Source organism: Doryrhamphus excisus, chromosome 17 (genome assembly GCF_030265055.1).
Source record: "Doryrhamphus excisus isolate RoL2022-K1 chromosome 17, RoL_Dexc_1.0, whole genome shotgun sequence".
Lineage (NCBI taxonomy): Eukaryota > Metazoa > Chordata > Actinopteri > Syngnathiformes > Syngnathidae > Doryrhamphus > Doryrhamphus excisus.
In genome coordinates, this window is record NC_080482.1 from 15,381,101 (window position 1) to 15,398,379 (window position 17,279).

Genomic DNA, 17,279 nt, shown 5'->3' on the forward strand with positions numbered 1-17,279 from the left:
ACGTCACGTCGCAGCTTGTAGCAAGTGACAAGAGAGGAGAGGAAGACGACGGCGAAGTTTGTCAGGCAGGAGTTGAGTTTCTGCACTTTTTGGAGGACAACGACGACATCACCGCTGACGTGTGGTTTGACTCTGACATCTGCCCACCGTCGCTTTATAGCAGAATAAAAGCACACACAAAAAAAAACAACTGAAGTTCGCTTGACTTCGACAAACGCAAATACGTCGAGTTACGGAGAAACTATGACAGGCAGAGAAGATGAATATGATTATCTCTTCAAAGGTGAGTCCATTTTGTTTTTCCTACCTAGCTTAACACGACACCTGCCCGCCCGGGCGACTGACGCCAAACTTGCCAGCGTCGACCACTCTCGACATTTATTTCTAATGTGTCTATAAGGCGGAGGGCACCTGTTCCTACACAGGTAACCGCTTAAAGCCGTCCGGCCATATTATTTCAACATTAGCTTATATTAGCTTTAAACGGACCGGACCAGTTGAAGTTAAGCCAACCGGCATTGTGCTGGCGAGTAGGCATCTTGTAGGCCGGTAACGCAATCATCTTTGGTTGCGATGACGGTCAGCAAAGGGTCAAAAACTCTTGACGATTCATCAAAATAGACTTGCTGACAAAGCTGAAATAAAGTGGACAGCTCACGTCCGAAGTCATAAACTATGAATGTGTGTTTCATTTAGGAAACACAGGCGGAGAAGCACTTTATTCACTTTATTTATATGTCCCATTTCATCATCCAGTAGCCGATTTGCATGTTTGAATCATATCTCGGTCACAGCCAGAAAGGTCATTCGATCACAATGACACACAGCATTATCTTAACTTTAAGCCCAATCCCGATAAATAAAAATGCCATCTGTCTCAAAGTCTCGACCTGAAGAATATTGGAAGAATTGACTGTTCTTAATGCTGATAAAATGTGAGCACTACCAACACTTCCTGGCTAAGTACACATACAAGTACAAGTTTAGTGATTAAACAAGCAAATATACATTTGTTTAAAACAGGCTGGCATCAGCTGGCGCAAACAGTTCATAGTTGCACCTTGACGTGAGCGTGGGGAACTTCAGGACCTCAAACAAGCAGGATGCGTTGTCAAACTGGAAATACCTGCATCGAGTGTGTGTTAGTGTTAAGCCATACAAAAGCTTTGTCACCAAGCAAAGAGAAGACGAGATTTGCTCCCAGACGCAGCCAGCACAGGGGCTTCCACTCAGGGAAAGGTAGTTTTAAGACGTCGCTATGCTGAGTCATTTATATTGCTACGACATCAGCGCAGGAAGTTGTCCCGCTGTCTAACCTGAGGCTTCCATCTGCTTTACTTCTTGAAGCTCAACCCAACTGAAGAAAGAAGAGTGCTGATTGTGTCATCAACAAAGAAAGAACATCAATATTTCAAGCTCTTTATCTGCATGTGAACAGTCATCATTACCTCAGATAATTACATCAAATACACGTACCACAGTTCCGTTTTCGTACGCCTCAGTTTTTGTCTGATTTTGGCGAAAATTGTATGTAACAAGCAAGTCCATTTGTGGAATTGAGTTGCTAGCTCACAGTCCATGCATTATTTCTTTGCGCATGACTGCTAAATAACCCGTCATGGGACCAAGGAAACTTATCAAATTCAAGAAAGAACTCATCCCAAAGTACAAAGATGGCGTCTGTTGGCCTGTGTGGCTGAGCAAAAGTACGTTGGTAACCCCCAATTTTTTTAACCCCCTTATTTGCTCGTTGACTAGCACTGCTCAACTCTCATTTATTTAATGGAGTATATAAATACATAGAAAAATGATCTAACCTGTTCTCATTTAATTATTTTTCAATGGCTTTTAAAGGGGCAGGATCTGATGTGATCTGACCAAACAGGTTCATCCTCCCAGAATTAGCATCCTAGTTCATTTGAGCATCCAGACTTGCGCTCAGCTGTTTCTAATAATTGGGTGTGGGGTGGTTGAAAGCCTTCACGCTGCGCAGTGCCAAGCCAACAATTGCTTGTGAGGGGGTATATAATAGAGACAATGTATCGTTTAGCTAATGGCAGCCGACCTACATTGGTTGTATGATTATTCGCCTCCACCCGAGTTGTTTTTGTTAGATAAGGTAAGGAGGTAGTACAATTACAACCGAACACATGAAGTGGACTTGCCTTCCTGAGTCTTTTTACGCCATACCCTTGCTGACTAACACGTTGCGGCAATGCAAAGTGTTGAAACACAACTGGCTTTGTTTGTCAATGCCGTTGCAGCAACACGGTCGCTACAACATTAAAGTTCCGATTTCCTAATCGCGAGGATGGCGTGAGGCTGAGTCACCTGATGCTTTCTTTATCTCGAGATTTTCAAAGACAAAAAATCAGAAGTAACGCGGAATTAATCCTATCCTTGTGAGTCAGTGGTGTCCATTAAAAGACTGGCTGAGATAATAATAAATACATGTATTAAAACGTACCGAATACTGATGTCATAGCCAAACAGATAAGAACAAATACCGGAATAATTTTAGAGCCCTTTTGTTTTTTAACCTGGCTTGCAGCCATATTTGTAAGTCATTGCAAATGATTTTTTTCAAAGACTATGTACAGTTCAACAAATAAAATTACACCTGTACTGTTTTCAACCACTAGGGTTGGCCATCCTTTGAATTTGAACAATTAAGTTCCGATTCAAATTCTTCGTTTTTTCGTTTTCGATTCCATTGCTTTTTCATAAAAGTCTGCACAAGTTCACAGTGAGCCCCGTGAGAAGTCACCCGCTCCATACAGCCGGCGACTTCCTTATACGGGCCTCAGCCTGGGTACAAGCTGAGTGGGACCAATCACAGCGGCGTGGACGTTCCCAGAGGCGGGCCGCGGGTGGAATAAATTATTACATCTCCCTGGGACTGCGGTCCACAAGTATTGTACACACATGTAGTAAACCCTAGGTTCCCGAAGTGTGGTACGCTTCCCCCAGAGTTGCACCAAATGTTTACTTTTGAAAAGTAGTATATAAGTAGTAGTATGATGTAAGCCATTTGTATGAAACTCTTATTTCGTGAACACAGGTGAACAGAATATAGCCGAAACCGCCGGAAGTGTGTTGACAAGATCCTTTGACTGTTGCTAACGAGACGTACTGTGCAAATAAGTAACAAGTTAGCATCATCTTTCCTTTGCATGATATTAAGTTGCAAATAATTCACTTAGCCGACCACTCTTTTTTTTAATAAAATTAAGCCAAACTATTTGAGATGTTTCTTCTTTGCTGGTGCTCACCGGCTCTTCTTCGTTGGTGTTCTAGGCTATTTATTCTGGTCGGACAGCATCAAACCTAGGAATCGAAATAAAATAATTTGAACGATGCACCGATTGTTTTTTTTTTTTCTCACCCATTAGTGGTCCTGATTGGAGATTCGGGCGTGGGCAAAAGCAACCTGCTGTCTCGCTTCACTCGCAATGAGTTCAACCTGGAGAGCAAGAGCACCATCGGCGTGGAGTTCGCCACGCGCAGCATCCAAGTGGAAGGCAAGACCATCAAGGCTCAGATTTGGGACACGGCTGGACAGGAGCGGTACAGAGCTATCACTTCTGCGTAAGTGCAGTATTTGTCTTTTACAGTGGAATCTCCGTTTTTTGTTATTAGTTTGTTTGAAAAGGTTAGACAGAAGCCGAGGCAATTTTTCTCATTGGAAATGATGAAAATCCGCCTACAGTAATCCCTTGTTAGTTTTTAATTGGTTAATTTGGTGTTGTGATAGTTAGAGATTAGAAAACCTGCTTACAACCTTCTAAATATAACATTATTAGAGCCTTCTAGACATGTAATAATAACCCTATAATCAGCTGGAGCCTATCCCAGCTTTGTTTGGGCGAGAGGCGGGGTACACCCTGGACTGGTGGCCAGCCAATCCCAGGGCACATATAGACAAACAACCATTCACACTCACATTCATACCTGTGGCTAATTAACCTAGCATGTTTTTGGAATGTGGGAGGAAACCGGAGTACCCGGAGAAAACATGCAAAAACATGCAAACTCCACACAGAGATGGCCAAGCAGAGATTTGACCCAGGTCTTCCTGAACTCCTGAATTTTTCACTTGAATTACCAAATATAATAAGCATAAGAAAAAATATGACATAATATAGACTCGGACATTAGTATTGGGCAAGTTCCTTATTCGTTTTTTTTTACTTCCTGTTCTGTACAGTACTTCACGTGGCTTTTGTCTCACCAATTACTGACTGAATTACTATTACTGACACCTAGTGACCAGTGTAGAATACTACATATCATTACACCGTCTTTGAATGTGTCTTCTGAATGTCTTATGTTTGTGTTGCAGTAAATGTATCCATTTTTATGCTTGAAAGTGCTTAATCTAGGCAAAAAATATAATATTTGTTGACTACTATCCCGCATTCAACCACAAAACAGCAGTAATGTTTCTATTAATATTCATTCATTCATTTTCTACCACTTATCCTCACATTCATATTTTTGAATATGGAGGAACATAAAAATATTAGAAAAAATAATAGTTATACATGCAGAAAACTATGAAATAATTATAAATGACAAATGCATTGAACTTATTGTCGATGCGGACTTCTTGTACAAAATGCTGACACTTTATTTGGCCTTGTGGCAGGTTAAATAATAAAAAAAAAAATGCAGGGACTGTGATTACGCACTGGATTATGCAGAAGAATACAGTATTAGGCAAACGGACTAGTTTATCTGCAATAGTGAAGCAAAATTGTATGAAAATTGGGGCATGTTCACACAGAGATTGTATATTGATGAAGCACAGCTGCATAAAATATGAACATAATGTGTGTCTGTACAGGTACTATCGCGGCGCAGTGGGAGCACTCCTCGTTTATGACATCGCCAAGCACCTGACGTACGAGAACGCCGAGCGCTGGCTGAAGGAGCTCCAGGATCACGCCGACAGTAATATTGTCATCATGCTAGTGGGAAACAAAAGCGACCTGCGCCACCTCAGAGCGGTGCCCACAGACGAGGCCAAGGTTTTCTCAGGTAAGTCGCCATGTAACTAAGCAAACAAACTGCTTTAATTACTGCGTGGTTCACAATGTCGTCATGTTGTTTTTGTGTGTGTGTGTGTTTTTTTAAAGCTCTTCATGACTCTTGAGTATTCCCAATTAGGAACACTCGTTTGTATTGCAATACACGGAAGACTTAAACATAACTACGCGCTTCCAACACATGACCGGAGAAGCCACAAGGGGCCCCATATGAACAAATGAAACATGTATTTTATCCATAGACAAAATTGCTTGTTTGAATCAGGTCTATTTTTAGTTAAAAAGAAAAAGTCTATTTAAGCAAATTGTAATTACAGTATTCTTTGCCTAAATTAAGCATTTTCAAGCATAAAAATATCTAAATGAACAAACTGAATAAGATACATGATACAAATACAAGGCAGAAGAAGCATTCTAATTGTGAATGTAGTATTCTGCATTGGCCAGCTGTCTGGATTTGGTGAGACAACGGCCAGATGGGATCACCAGAGAAGGCATTTATTGCAATTTGAAATGATCTCACAGCAGGCACAATAATAATATCATAAAATAGAGTTTGGCTTCTCACAACAAACAATATGCTTTCAAGAGAGTAACACGTTTGCATCAAAATGCCTCCTTGAAAAAAAAATCAGACCTCATGTCCGTCAACATGGAACTGCTGAAGTGTGAGTCTGTTCTTCCATCAATTTTCTATGCCGCTTATCCTCACTAGGGTCGAGGAGGTACGCTGGAGCCTATCCCAGAGACTGGGCGCATGTAGACAAGCATTCACGCTCACATTGATTCCTAAGGATGCATGTTTTTGGAAAACTGGAGTACCCAGAGAAAAATCATGCACAGGGAGAACATGCAATCTCAACACAGATGCCCAAGCGGAGAATCGAACCCAGGTCTTCCCGAGACCTAGATGCTAACCACATCTACATGCGGCCCATCTGTTATGTCATAAATGTATAATATGTCGGATTTTCGTGTGTACCTTTTTGAGTAATACAAATTGTGACAATATGGGTGTTATTTAATGTCTAGAGAGTTGAATAATGTGAAAAAGCTGCGATAAACGAGGGATGACCGCATGTATGATCTATGCCAGGGGTGGGCAAACTTTTTGACGCATTGATATAACAAAATTTCCGTGGGGGGGGGGCAGACTATATATTTTACACGTAACAGTCCACCTGGTATTATTGTATCTGTAAAATTGTCATGCAATCTGCTATTATTATTATTTTATATTTATATTTAAATATTTTAAAAATAATAAAATATTATAATAATTAAAATAAAATTAAAATAATAAATATTATATTATTATTACGTAAAATATGCAAATATAACAATATTATTATATATAATTAATATAATAATTAGCATTAATATAATACATATAATAATCATAATAGTTATAATAATAATATAAAAATTATTATTTTATTTTTTATTATTATTATGTGCTTGTGTCTCTTTATTCAGGAGCACTTTGTAAACAACAGACCATGTCAAACAACGAAATTGATACAACCATCAAAAGGTTGGCTCAGGCCATGATGCCAGGTTGTATGTTGAGTTTAAATTAAATACTTTTGAAAGATTGTGTGTATTCAAACACTTGGCGGGCCGGATGTGGCCCCCGGGCCGTAGTTTGCCCCACCCCTGATCTATGCTGATATCAAACGATATTCAAGGCTGCAATATCGAAATCGGATCGTAGGTGGCAAAAGTTGCATCGGGCACCGCTAATGTGCATGTGTTGCTTTTTTGTTTTTACAGAAAAACACGGCCTGTCGTTTTTGGAGACGTCAGCGTTGGACTCGTCTAATGTGGAGCTTGCTTTCCAAACCATCCTCACAGGTGAGTCTTAAAATTTGTCTTGTGGCGTCAGTCCTTGTGTAGAAATCCGCTTTTATTCTTCATTGTTAGTGCAATTTCTATAAACATAAATATTTTTATTCCTTATCTTGAACAGTGGCGCCCGCCTAGGCCAGTCTGACTTATGTCGCCAATCCGCCTGGCTTTATTATTATTCCCAAAAAGTCCCCTACTTTCCTCAACATAAATATTTGGACTCCAAAAGCGTCATTTCTATGCAAAATTAGAAATTATTATACTGTCCAGTTACTGTCCAAACTTCAAAATAGAATGACGACTGTATTAACCTAGATTCTACACCCATTTAATTTTAGTTAACCACAGATTGAAATACATAAACACACAGGCTGGGCCAAAAGTCAGTAAAAGTCAGTTATGTAATGTAATAAACATAATGTCTAATATGTAAATATAATGTAAGTAAATGTCTAAGTGTTAACTGTAACCCTACTTTTGGCCCACCTTGTACACCAAAAAAATTATATATTTTTTGTTTTTCAATTTTTTTTTTACATGCATAAAACAATACCAAATTCATATAAATGAGGAATGAAAAGTTTGAATGAACATCAAGGGCAGTGCTACTCTATCATTTTCTATCATGCCCGCCCCAATTCCATATAAATTCAATATTGTTTTTCAACTCAAGTCCCTGCTTTTCTTTTGATCACGGCTGCAAAACTGCAAAATAAACATTGCGAGTAACGGCAATTGAATTCAAGAAATGGCTCATAGCAAAAAAAAAAAAACAACAAAAAAACAAGGTGGTGTACATGCTGATCTCGCTGCCACATCATGTCTTTGTTAGTGAATTATAGAGTCAGCTGATGACACCAGAAACAGGCGACGGAACTGACTTCCACTTCCTGTTTCCATGTACAGTACTAGCAAGTTGCAAATACTTGAGGAGGTTTGTGATTTAAAAATACATTAAGAGCACAGTTGGACCCACAAAGCGTATTAATAACACGATGAGACTCGCTGTGTATTGTACGCTAACTGGAAGATGTACACAAACAGAGGCATCATTTTGGCGTAAATACTACATGGGTAGCCCGATGTCGATAAACTGCGTTATGTGTTTATAAATACATGAGCATCACCCATTCCCCTAGTCTAAGTCGCAAGTAGTACGGTTAATAAAGTACAGGTGTATAGGTTTAAAATATGACACCATCTATCAACTGCCACTAGATGGCGGCAGTATCCACGTCATCGGCAAAACCACCTGGATTTTGATTTGAGTGCCTCAGTGAAGACCATCGCTAATGCCCATAAATTCCCATAGAGCAGGGGTGGGCAAACTACGGCCCGGGGGCCACATCCGGCCCGCCAAGTGCTTGAATACGGCCCGCCTGTTCTTTCCAAAGTATTTCATTTAAACTCAACATACAACCTCGCATCATGGCTTGAGCCAACCTTTTGATGGTTGAAGTAGCTGGTTTATCAATTTCGTTATTTGATGTGGTCAGTTGTTTACAAAATGCTCCTAAAAAAAGGGACACAAGCACATAATAATAATAATAATAAATATAAAAAATATATATTTTCCAATAATATTAAATAAATAATAATTATATTAATAATACAATCAATAAAATATTATTAATTATTACCATTAATAATATTAATTAATAATAATATTAAATTAAAAATAATTATTAATATTCATGATATTAATTAATAATAGTACTAAATAAAAATAATTATTAAATAACAATAATAATCATTATTATTATTATTATTATTATACATTTAATTTCTAACACACTTTATATCAAATAAATAATTTCAAAGTGCACATATAGCAGATTGCATGACACTTTTACATGTAAAACGTGTGTGAAATATACGTGTAAAAATTGACCGTTACGTGTAAAATATTATAGTCTGTCCCCCCGTCAATGTTGTTAAATCAATGCGGCCCACAAGTCAAAAAGTTTGCCCACCCCTGCCATAGAGATTTATAGTTGAACCGGAATTGAGCGAACGACCTCCAGTCTGACTTCATTTCACTCTCAAAGCATTTCATTCGAGTTCCCTGATGCTTCAAGTTCAATTAACTTGCATTAAAAAAAAAAAAAAAGTCTCATTCATAAAACATTATGCAGACGAGTCCCAGTAGCAGCTAGCGTAGCTAATGAGCTCCCTGGGAGATGAAAAGAAAGCAAGTAAACTGTCCAGTGAGACGTAAACTGCACACCTGGCCGAGCGTCACATCATGTGGAGATGTTAGCAGCAGATTGACAAGTGGACAGACACAATTTACATGTTTAATCATGTTTAATCTTGTATTTCGTGGTTGTTATGTCAGTAATATACACTTAACATAACATGAAATACAATAGCTGTATCAAACCATTATGCCTTTATGCACATAACAGTCAGGGGTAGACCTTCAACAAGGCCTCAGTAATTGTTGCTTGTTATATTTTGGCGTGTTTTTCCTCACTCCCTTTTTAATATTAGCTAGCAGGATATTTCCTGGTTGATGGCGGCTGACCCAAAATGCCATTTTGCTTCCGGAAGTTTGCCATGGTGCTGAACTCTTAACTGTACTGCGTAATAACACAGCCACAAAAATAAACACAATGAATGATATCATTCTAACAGTGGCAATCACAACAAGGTGTTGCTCGGTCGCGGTGCAGGCGGTGTATAGCTCCGGGACCTATATAGCCATTTTTCAATGACTAATAAGGACAGGATTGGGCATGGATGGTTGAAATGATTTGTTGTTTTGATTGTGTTTTTTTTTTGTGCAATATGTAATCATGTGGAAAATGGAGGACACCCCACAGTGTAATGCTTTTACTCTCGAAGCTCTGCACACAAACGCACAAAAGAGAATTTGTGGCAACATGCATCCCTACTGTGTTGCCTGTGCTGTTATCTTCTTACGCTGTTACACTATTACACCCCCAGAAGTTGAATTGACTTGAAATGTTTCACACAGTTCAATGCACTCAACAAAAACACTGACTGTAACCTTTAGGCATTGCCACCATCATGCAGACGGGACGGGACATCGCGGCCAATGTTCCAAAAGTCATTGAAAAAAATTTGTATTATGTCAGTATAAGTATGTTTTACAATGCATTTAGACCACAACCCACTTGGGAGCTACAAATGTCGTTTACAGTAGCGCTGTTGTACTGTTCCAAGTGTGTACTGTTCCATGTGCTCATTCATTCATGGCATCAGGGCATTGAATTCATAATGTTATATTACAGGGGTGGGCAAACATTAGGGGGGGGGGGGGGGGGGGCAGACTATATATTTTACACGTAACAGTCCACCTGGTATTATTGTATCTGTAAAATTGTCATGCAATCTGCTATTATTATTTATTATTTTATATTTATATTTAAATATTTTAAAAATAATAAAATATTATAAAAATAAAAATTGAATTAAAATAATAAATATTATATTATTATTATGTAAAATATGCAAATATAACAATATTATTATATATAATTAATATAATAATTAGCATTAATATAATAAATATAATAATCATAATAGTTATAATAATAATATAATAATTATTATTTTAATTTTTATTATGTGCTTGTGTCTCTTTTTTCAGGAGCACTTTGTAAACAACAGACCATGTCAAACAACAAAATTGATACAACCATCAAAAGGTTGGCTCAGGCCATGATGCCAGGTTGTATGTTGAGTTTAAATTAAATACTTTTGAAAGATTGGGCGGGCCGTATTCAAACACTTGGCGGGCCGGATGTGGCCCCCGGGCCGTAGTTTGCCCACCCCTGTTATATTATATGGTTTTAATATGACCTGTTTTGGGAGGGGGACTGTCAAATGATCATAGATCTGCATCACATTAATTAATTTTAAAATTAATTAATCATGATTAACCACTATGTGTGCCCATTTTTGTATTCTATGAACAAAAGGATAAACGACAGGACAGGATTAAATATATTTATGTATGAACTGCACCTAATGTGCACCAATTTTCAGTTCATTTGGGGCCTACTGCTAGTCTCGTTAATGGTAGCAGAACATTTCAATCACACTTATTATTAAGAGTAATACAGCATTCAAAGACGCCATGTAACAAAGTCAAATATCATGTTTTGAGTCTAGATGTATTTTCAAGGACTACGAGCATACTTAAATGCAGCAAACTGCAATTCTGCATAAGAATATCCATTTGCTGTTTTTCTTTGTACTTCTTTTTATTTAGACCTCACATACACACACAATAAAGGCATTCTTGTGATTGTCGGAGTGTTCGTGAATGCACCTCATGGTTGTCTAAAAATGAAATGAAAATGAGGTGTCGTTCCTAGGACGAGCAAAGTTTGTGAGTTGGACATACATGCACAACGGTGTGGAAAAAGGTGGTGGTTTGCCCCCTTCCTGATTTCACTTTTTTTTTCATCTTTATCACACTTAAATGTTTCAGATAATAAATTTAAATCAAGGTCCATGGCAAAACTGAACACAAAATGCAGTTTTTTAACTAAACCTTCATTATTAATCCAAACCGACATGGCCCTGTGTTGAAAAAAAAATGGATTGCCCCCTCCTTTAAAACACAACTGTGGTTTATTACACCTTAGTTCGGTTTCTCTAGCCACACCCAGGCCTGATTACTGCCACACCTGTTCTCAATCAAGAAATCACTTCAATAGGACCTGCCTGACAAACTGAAGTAGACCAAAAGATCAAGAGCTAGACATCGTTGCCTAGATGTTAAGAAATTCAGGAACAAATGAGAAAGAGGCTACATCAGCTACAGTATATCCATGTGGAAAAGGCTATAAAGCCATTTCTAAAGCTTTGGGACTCCAGCGAGCCACAGTGAGAGCCATTATCTAAAAAAAAAAAAAAATGGCAACATTACGGAACAGTGGTGAACCTTCCCAGGAGTGGCCGGCCAACCAAAATGACCCCAAGGGCGGAGTGACAACTCATCCAAGAGATCACTCAAAAAGACCCCAAAACGGCATCCAAAGAACTTCAGGCCTCACTTGCCTTAGTTCAGGTCAGTGTTCATTCATGACTCCACCATCAGAAGCACAAAAACTGCCTGCGTAGCAGAGTTCCGAGACAGGAAGAAAAGTCACTGCTGAACTAAAAGAACATTAAGCCACGTCTAAATTTTGCCAGAAAACGTCTTGATGATGCCGAAGACCTTTGGGAAAATATTAGTGATCTGATGAGACAAACGTTTGACTTTTTGGAAGGTCCCATTACACGTAGTGTAAAAGTAACGTCACATTTCAGAAGAACGGTAAAATACGGTGGTGGTAGTGTGATGGTCTGGGGCTGTTTTGCTGCTTCAGGACTTGGAAGATCTGCTGTATGTATTTTGTTGTCTACCAAAAAATCGTGAAGGAGAATGTCCAGCCGTCCGACAATCCTGTGCAGCAGGACAATTATCCAAAACACACCAGCGAGTCCACCTCTGAATGGCTGAAGAAAAACCAAATGAAGACTTTGGAGCGGCCTAGTCCAAGTCCTGACCTGAATCCTATTGAGATGCTGTGGCATGACCTTAAAAAGGCTTCATGTAAGAGACTCATTGCAAGTTATCACAAATGCTTGATTGCAGTTGTTGCCGCTAAGGGTCTCCCAACCAGTTATTAGGGGACTTTTTCACATTCTAATAATAAACTGACTAAAAATTAACTTTGTTGGATCTGAAATATTTATGTGTGACAAACATGCAAAATAAAAAAGAAATCAGGAAGAGGGCAAACACTTTGTCACACCACTGTTGTGTTCAGGTTGTAATAAAGTTATGAACTATGTGGCTTGACTTGTATGCGTTGACACAAAAGGTTTTAAGATAATGAAAATGAAATCAATTAGTTATTGTCGGTAACTATTTTTTTTCCCTGCTTTTCAATCAAGATATTACAAAATAACATATTTTCGAGCTGTAATCACAATACCGTCAAACCATGATACCCCTCCATGACATTACCTCTCAATGACAAGTGGTGACCCCAATAGCATGAAGATTCAAACTTCTCATACATTGTATACTTTACGGGACTACATTAAAGGACACAATGTGACCTGCAGCACTGAGGTCTTCTCCAGACGATGTCTGCAACCGTGTCGGACAGCTGGAACGCGAAGTCTCCACTCTATGGTTGGGCGATATGGACCTTAGCATATATCGTGATATTTCTGGCATGTATTATATGATGGTATAAAATTGAAATTCAGCTGAGCCATGTTTAAAAAGCTACAAACCTAAAGGCATATAATTAAGAAATACACTTATCATTAATTAAAAAAATATCGCCTAGCCCAGGGGTGGGCAAACTACGGCCCGGGGGGCCACATGCGGCCCGCCAAGTGTTTCAATATGGCCCGCCTGTTTTTTCCAAAGTATTTCATTTAAACTCAACACATAACCTGGCATCGTGGCCAACTTTTTGATGGTTGAGGTAGCTGCTTTATCAATTTCGTTATTTGATGTGGTCTGTTGTTTACAAAATGCTCCTGGAAAAAGGAACACAAGCACAAAAATAAAAATAAAAATAATGACAATAATAATAATAATAAGAATGTTGTTAATAATAATAATATTACTATTATTATATTCATATTGTTGTTAATAATATTAATATAATAATAGTCGTAATATTATTATTGTTATTATTATTCACAATAATAATAATAATATAATTATAATAACATTACTATAACTAATAACAAATCTAATATAATAATATATATATAAAATAGTAATAATAAAGACAATAATAATAATAAAAATAATAATACATTTAATTTCCAACACACTTTACATCAAATAAATGATTTCAAAGTGCACACATAGCAGATTGCATGACACTTTTACATGTAAAATATGAGTAAAAATAGGACTGTTGCATGTAAAATACTATATAGTCTGCCCCCCCCCCCCCCCCTGTCAATTTTGTTAAATCAATGCGGCCCGCGAGTCAAAAAGTTTGCCCACCCCTGGCCTAGCCCTACACCGCTCAATTTCTTCCTCTTCCACAAGTCTGAGACATGACATGCACCTAGCGGCAGCATCGCCAGCGAATAGCGCAGACAATAACATTGGGTGCATTCATAGACATTTGGTCATCACATTATTTAAAAAAAAAAAAAAAATCCCAGGTGACCCACTTTTGGGTCCTGACCACGGTCATAGAAGAAGTTATATCCCTCACCTGAGTTCATCAGTTTCCTGCTCAAATTTAAGACTACATAGGACAGCTCTAGTTTTGAGGGCATGGTGCAGGATCATCTAAAGTACAGGAAACACTATCTTACCATAACCATATCTTACTTATTGTGTGGAAATATGGCCTAATAACTATAAAAGCAATCTTCACTGGCGAAATGTACTGCAAAAAAGGCCAGTAAGGATAATTCATAATGCCGCCTACAGAGAACATACTAACTCCTTATTTCTAAAATCACAAATACTTCAACTTGCTGATATAGTTCATCTTCAAAGAGCTAAAATAATGCATAAGGCTAAAAATAACCAATTAGCTAAAAATGTCATCCAATACTTCTCTACAAGAGAGGAGAAATATGATCTCAGGGAAGAAGTACATTTGAAACACTTCTATGCTAGGACTACGTTATGCTAGCCATAGCATTTCAGTATGTGGAATCAAACTATGGAATGGATTGAGTAAGGGAATCAAACAATGCACAACGATGAGCCAATTCAAGAAACAATACAAGCAGTTGATGTTTGCTAAATACAAGGATGAAGAGTCTTGAACCAGTCATGATGTGCTATATATATCACTATATTGACACTTACTATGGTACCCATTATGGCATTGGATGCTCATATCACCGAGTACTTCGGTATGGGACAAAAAATTACAAAATTTTAAAAATTAAAAAAAACAACAACAACAACAAAAAACATTAAACTGTATTATGGAAAGCAGGAAGTGAACAAATGTAATATTGACACTTACTATGGTACAAATTATGTCATTGGATGCTCATATCACCTTGTACTTTGGTACGGGACAAAAATTACAAAATAAAAAAAAAAAAAAAAAACCTTAAAACTGTATTATGGAAAGCAGGAAGTGAACAAATGTAATATTGACACTTACTATGGTGCACATTATGGCATTGGATGCTCATATCACCTCCTACTTCGGTAAATTATTAAAAAAAAAACCTTAAACTGTATTATGGAAAGCAGGAAGTGAACAAATGTAACAGTTAGTGATTGTAAAAGTACCAGATGGAGGGGTAGGATTTAATAAGCTTTGCTTCTTCCTACTCCTTTTGGACATGTGGAACTGTGAACTGATTATGGGATGCACTCAATTGGAATCTGATGCATGTTCAAATGAAATAAAACCATTACCATTACCATTACCATTACCATATCCCTCACCTGAGTTCATCAGTTTCCTGCTCAAATTTAAGACTAGATAGGACAGCTCTAGTTTTGAGGGCATGGTGCAGGACCAAGTACAGGAAACAATCACTACAGTGAGCATGGTATCACCTTCTTTAGCATTCCATCCAGGTGTAACGGTGATCATTGAGGCACCTGAAAGCAAAAATGGAAGGGACAGCATTGTATGGGTGGTTGGTGGTGTCGCAGACCACCCTGGCCTCTCTCACTCCCATTTTGAACCAGATGTGAATTTGTTTTCCCCAAGTAGTCACTTCAAATATATGTGGTGTTAAGACAAGGCCTTGTCTCCCGCTTACAGTTAGTCCAGAACTCTGCGGCACGGCTTTTAACAGGAACCAAAAAGGGGGGCGCACATCACCCCAATTCTGGCCTCCCTTCATTGGTTACATAGGATTGATTTTAAGATTTTATTGTTTGTTTTTAAGGCGTTGAATGGGCTGGCCCCCAAATACATCTCGGACCTCATCCAAGTTTACTCTCCAGCTCGGTCACTGAGGTCCGAGGGCCAGCTCCAACTTGTGGTGCCCAAGACGAGACTTAAGACCAGGGGGGACCGAGCCTTTTCTGTGGTCGGCCCCAAACTATGGAACTCTCTGCCCTCCCAAGTAAAAAAGGCCCCCAATATCGAAAGCTTTAAGTCTCGTCTTAAAAGCCACTTTTATTCTCTGGCTTTTAACTCAGAGTGAGTCTTATGGTCCTGTGTCTTTTAGTTCTTTGTTTTTATTGTAATTGGTTCTATTTTTTATACTTTTATTGCTTTGTTTCTTGTTTTTAATATTTGAATATCTATTTTATTATTTTATTTCTTAAATGCTCTTTTAGTTTTGGATTATTACTTTTTATTTTTACTCGTCTGTGCAGCACTTTGGAAACTCTGTTTATAAAATGTGCTATATAAATAAAGTGGATTGGATTGGATTGGATTGGATTGTCCCACACCACCACCTCAGACTAGACCTGGCCCATCTAGTCATGAGTATGAACCGATGAGAGGCAAAACGTCTTTATGGTGAACACATCCGTCACATTTCTCACGTCTCCCCACAGCCATCTACCGCATTGTGTCGCAGCGGCAGATGATGGGACGAAATGACTCAGACTTTTCGCCTGCCTCCAACGTCGTGCCCATCACAGTGGAGCCCACCCAGAACACGTCCAGTAAGGGAATGTGCTGCCAGAATAACTGACCACTTGGTGGCGCCACCGCCGACCTCTTCCCTCGTCGCTTTTTGGGGCAGAGACAACCATGGCAAGAAGACCAAGAGGTGGGTAGAGATGACCACCTCACACAAGGACTACCGTAGTGATTTTAGGAAGGCGGGGAGAGGGGTTAGGTGTTCACAATGGAGGAGAGGTCGGGAAACAGACAAGTTTAGCAGTTCCGCTCTCGGCTCCATCAGCATTTTTTTTTTTTTTCAAGCAAGACCGCTCAATAATCAAGAGCTGATTGGCAAATCTCATGATGACATTTTTTTTTTTTTTTAAACAAATCACATTGAAATTTGTCACCATCACCGGAACATTCCCAAGAACTAAACTACCACCACTCCCCCAATAAATGTTAGACGTCTACAGAGACATATTTATTGAACACTAGACCTCGTTTTAAAAATTATTCTATATAAATAATCTTTAAATTCTACCAGTAAATGAACAAATCAGTTGAGGATCATTGCAGCGGATGAAGATCTTGTGAGGACATCTACCTCTCCATGCAAGGACATGTCATCCTACCTAAATGCTGGGTTTTTTAAGACTTTTTTTTTTATTATTATTATTCTTGGTGATTTCCTGCTTACATGAGTCTCCCCCTTGTGCTTTTCTGAAGGGGGGAGCAGGGGGCAGGATTTTTTTTTATGACCGTTAACTAGCTGTGACAAGTTGTTAGTGTGTGCAAGTAAGGGCTTGATTTCTAAATGTGTGTATACAATCAGTTA

At 38.5% G+C, this 17,279-nt stretch overlaps 1 protein-coding gene across 1 annotated transcript; it reads left to right on the forward strand.

The window, feature by feature from the left end:
• The first annotated feature begins 5 nt into the window (after window positions 1–5).
• On the forward strand, window positions 6–16,832 carry rab11al (RAB11a, member RAS oncogene family, like). Its single transcript, XM_058053630.1, has 5 exons — window positions 6–283; window positions 3,393–3,588; window positions 4,847–5,040; window positions 6,822–6,902; window positions 16,390–16,832. The coding sequence occupies exons 1-5, from the start codon at window positions 244–246 to the stop codon at window positions 16,527–16,529; spliced, it is 651 nt and encodes a 216-aa protein (XP_057909613.1). The 5' UTR covers window positions 6–243; the 3' UTR covers window positions 16,530–16,832.
• Window positions 16,833–17,279: the final 447 nt, after the last annotated feature.